At 48.2% G+C, this 3,288-nt stretch overlaps 1 protein-coding gene across 1 annotated transcript; it reads right to left on the bottom strand.

Moving 5' to 3' along the window:
* Window positions 1-796: 796 nt before the first annotated feature.
* LOC148138647 (zona pellucida sperm-binding protein 3-like) lies at window positions 797-3,288 on the bottom strand. The gene is made up of 5 exons (XM_087981210.1): window positions 2,887-3,288; window positions 1,485-1,600; window positions 1,292-1,395; window positions 1,025-1,202; window positions 797-941 (listed from the first exon to the last, which is right to left on the bottom strand). Exons 1-5 carry the CDS (start codon window positions 3,286-3,288, stop codon window positions 797-799), a joined length of 945 nt encoding a protein of 314 aa, XP_087837336.1.

Raw genomic sequence — 3,288 nt, forward strand, 5'->3', positions numbered from 1 at the left:
TGCTTTATTGACTCATTCAATCACCAGTTGATGGGTTTTGGCTGGTGTCTCCTGTACAGGAACAAGGCCAGCAATGAAGCAAAAATCAGACAGACAGCTATCACAGTCAGGACCATCACAACCAGCTCTGACTCCACACCTACAAAACAAGGAGAAACCAATGGTTACTGAGGGAAAACAGGGACAGAAAGGGAAACTAGCAGGCAGCCAACTCACTGCTTGGAGACCTCTCCTGCATCCTTCTGTCACCCTCAGTCAGGGGCTGAGTTGCCAGGTTGGTCAGCTCAGTATCCAGAATGATCAGGGGGCCAAGTGAGGCCTCTCCTTCCCACTTCAATCCAGCTTCACTCTCTGCAGAATCAAACACCACAGTCAGGGAGGGGGTGTGGGGAATGGGGTGAGGGGAGATCCCCAGTATCTAGAGGGCAATGTCCTACCAGCTTTAGTGCCAAGGTCTCTCCTTCTTCTGGAGGGGATCAGGATCTCCCTTGTGCTCCCACAGTTCCCCACATGGCAACAGGCACAAATGTCACTGTCCGACTCCTCCAATGGGGTCCAGCTAAACAAGAGAAACAGCCCATCAACCACATGGTGCATCACCTCTCCCAACAACAACAACATCCCTCAGGGACAGAGAGAGGGAACTTACATATTCTGCAGCTTCTGGAAAGTAAAGCTTTGTTCCTGGAATCTCCCTGATCCACTGCAGCAACTCTCAGGTGACAGGTTATGAACATCTGAGGGACACAGAACAAGTCAGTGTTTAGTGACTCCCTCCCCATTGTGGAGAAGCACATCACCAGATTCCTCTTACCAAGGATCGCTCATCTCCATAGAAACGGAAGGCATCCAGGTCAAACCGGAGCTTGTCCAGCTCCCGCCCGTCTCTCGGCAACACAAAGGTTGAAAAGGAGTCCTCTGCTTTGCTGTCCAGGAGGCAACTGCAGATGGACAAAGGGCCATGAAGTGAATGGAGTTAAGCCATTGAGATGGGAGCAGCTGGAGAAAGCAGAGAGCTCCTTACCCATTGTAGTCAATGATGCTGTATCTCGGGGTGGAGTCCTTGTCTGGGCTCAGTGTAGCTACACAGCGATCAATGTACAGCTTCAGGGGCACATGGTTGGCCATTGAAACCGATGCCTCAATGTGAATGAGGTCTCCCAGGGAGTAGACAGTGGAAGTGCGCTCTGTCAGCCAGTCACCTGAAGTACAGCAAGACAAGGGTTGGAGAGAATGGGTCCAACTCCCAGAGAGACACCAGGAGATCCCTCCCCAGCCACCCATCACATACCATTCATTAGATGCAGGGAGAATGACAGATGCCCTTCTCCAGACCTGGTGGAGCTGAATGGGATCCAGGTGGGCTTGATGGGATTGCTGCTCACATTACCCTTCCTGGGGGAAGGAGACAGGGCAGCCATTTTAGGTCAGTGTCGGACAACAACAGCAGGGGATCATATTGACAATCCAGTAAAGATTCTCACCTCAAATAATGACATTCAATGGGAACAACAGCACCATTGGTTCTCACAATGACAGGTCCAGGATAGTTTGGGATGTGGGTCAGGTGGGTTGTGTAGACCAGGAAATTTTCAGTCATCTGTAAGACACCAGGTTAAAGAGTGAGAGGCTGATCTGAAATGAGAAGGATCTATACAATGTTTACAATGACACCGTCCCATTGTGACAATTCTTTAGGGAGTGCGACAGGCTCAGGGCCAGGAGACTGCTTTCCCACACCAAGCTGGAGAGACCAATATTCAAGTGCAAGAGTTCAGGGGTTAGTCATTTAAGATCAACTTAATGTATTACATAATGCCAAATATCAGGATGGGAATTCCTGATGCAAATGTTGGTTAAAAAGATGCGTTGGACTCCCAGGCAGAGTTAGAGATAAATATTGATGAAACAGGGACATGGTGGTTAGCACTGCTACCTCACAGCACCAGAGACCCAGGTTAAATTCCCACCTCAGGCAACTGAGTTTGCTCCTTCTCCCTGTATCTGCTTGGGTTTCCTCCCACAATCCCAAAAGTGTGCAGGTTAAGTGAATTGGCCATGCTAAATTGCCCCTAATGTTTGGTGAAGGGGTAAATGTAGGGGAATGGGTCTGGGTGCGTCATCTTTCAACATGGACTTGTTGGGCCAAAGGGCCTGTTTCCACACTAAGTAATCTAATTTTTAAAAATGGTGATTGTTAACACAGGAACAAGGCTGCAGGGATCTTTCTGACATCAACTCTCGATGTTATCAGGAAACCTCCAGATTGTGAGCAGAGATTGCTAGCAGAATACCAAGAGATTAATAGCAAGGAGACAGAAGAGTAGAGGAAACAACAATTTACTGGTATTAAATAAAATGACTTTTACCAACAGGTCAAAATGTAGAGCTCCTCAAGGAGGAGAGAGTCAATTTATTCATAAAAAGCTCCCAGTGGAAGGGAATCAAGTCAATTTGTCTTATGGGAATGGAACTACTTTCCCTCAAACTAGCCACAGGCCATGCTGTGATGAGTTAGTTCCTGTGACCTCCCTATTGAGGGAAGAATCACTGTCAAAAACCACACTTTAGAAGGTCACTGAACCAAATTTGGAGAATGTTCATAGTATCAAAACACCACCCACAAGTCACCACATGATATGTACTTCATACTGACAAAACATACATTGTAACAGAACAACCCCTGTAATCAGGAGATTCTAAACCAATGAGAATGGGAGCACAAGGCTAGAGATAGAGAACAGTTCAGGCACAGACAATCCAGGAGAGGAACCTGGACTGAGGATTTGAGAAAGCAGGAGAATGATATTGAGAAGGACCAACAATCTCTCAGCCAGGAAGCTTCTGCAGCCCAAACTTCCAGCAAGTGTAGACAACCCCCATTACCTGCAATCTGCTGCCACACTCATGCAGCCCATAGTCAAAGAAGACAGTCTGGTTCTCAGGGTCGACCCTGGTTGGCCGACAACCTGCTATCCCCAGGGTCAGGTCAGCAGCTTTAATGAGGTGCCTGGTTCCAAATAAATCCAGCTGGGCCCTGACCAGCAGGTTGTGCTCTCCACACTGCACCATCACAGTCTGCAGTGGGGACACACCCCCAACCTCAGACATTCGGAAACTAGAACCAATGGGACCCCCATGAGGAGGCACTCTCTCAGGAACAGGGCTGGCTCTCACTATTGTCCATGGAAACTTCTGGCTCAGAAACTGTTGCCATGTTTCAGAGCAACAAACAGCTCCAACGAACACCAACAAAGGGAACAAACCCCTCACTACAAAATCACCCAT

Source organism: Chiloscyllium plagiosum, unplaced genomic scaffold, assembly GCF_037043375.1.
Source record: "Chiloscyllium plagiosum isolate Xiang-an unplaced genomic scaffold, Cpla_swu_hap1 HiC_scaffold_39, whole genome shotgun sequence".
Taxonomy (NCBI): Eukaryota; Metazoa; Chordata; class Chondrichthyes; order Orectolobiformes; family Hemiscylliidae; genus Chiloscyllium; species Chiloscyllium plagiosum.

What these genes read in the sequence shown, in the direction of transcription:
- LOC148138647 (XM_087981210.1), bottom strand. Translation starts at nt 3,288, where the DNA reads ATGGGTGATTTTGTAGTGAGGGGTTTGTTCCCTTTGTTGGTGTTCGTT. An exon ending in ATTGAATGTCATTATTTGAG is followed by an intron (nt 1,396 to 1,484) that starts GTGAGAATCTTT and finishes TCCTTCCCCCAG; the next exon opens with GAAGGGTAATGTGAGCAGCA. An exon ending in AGCATCATTGACTACAATGG is followed by an intron (nt 942 to 1,024) that starts GTAAGGAGCTCT and finishes GTCCATCTGCAG; the next exon opens with TTGCCTCCTGGACAGCAAAG.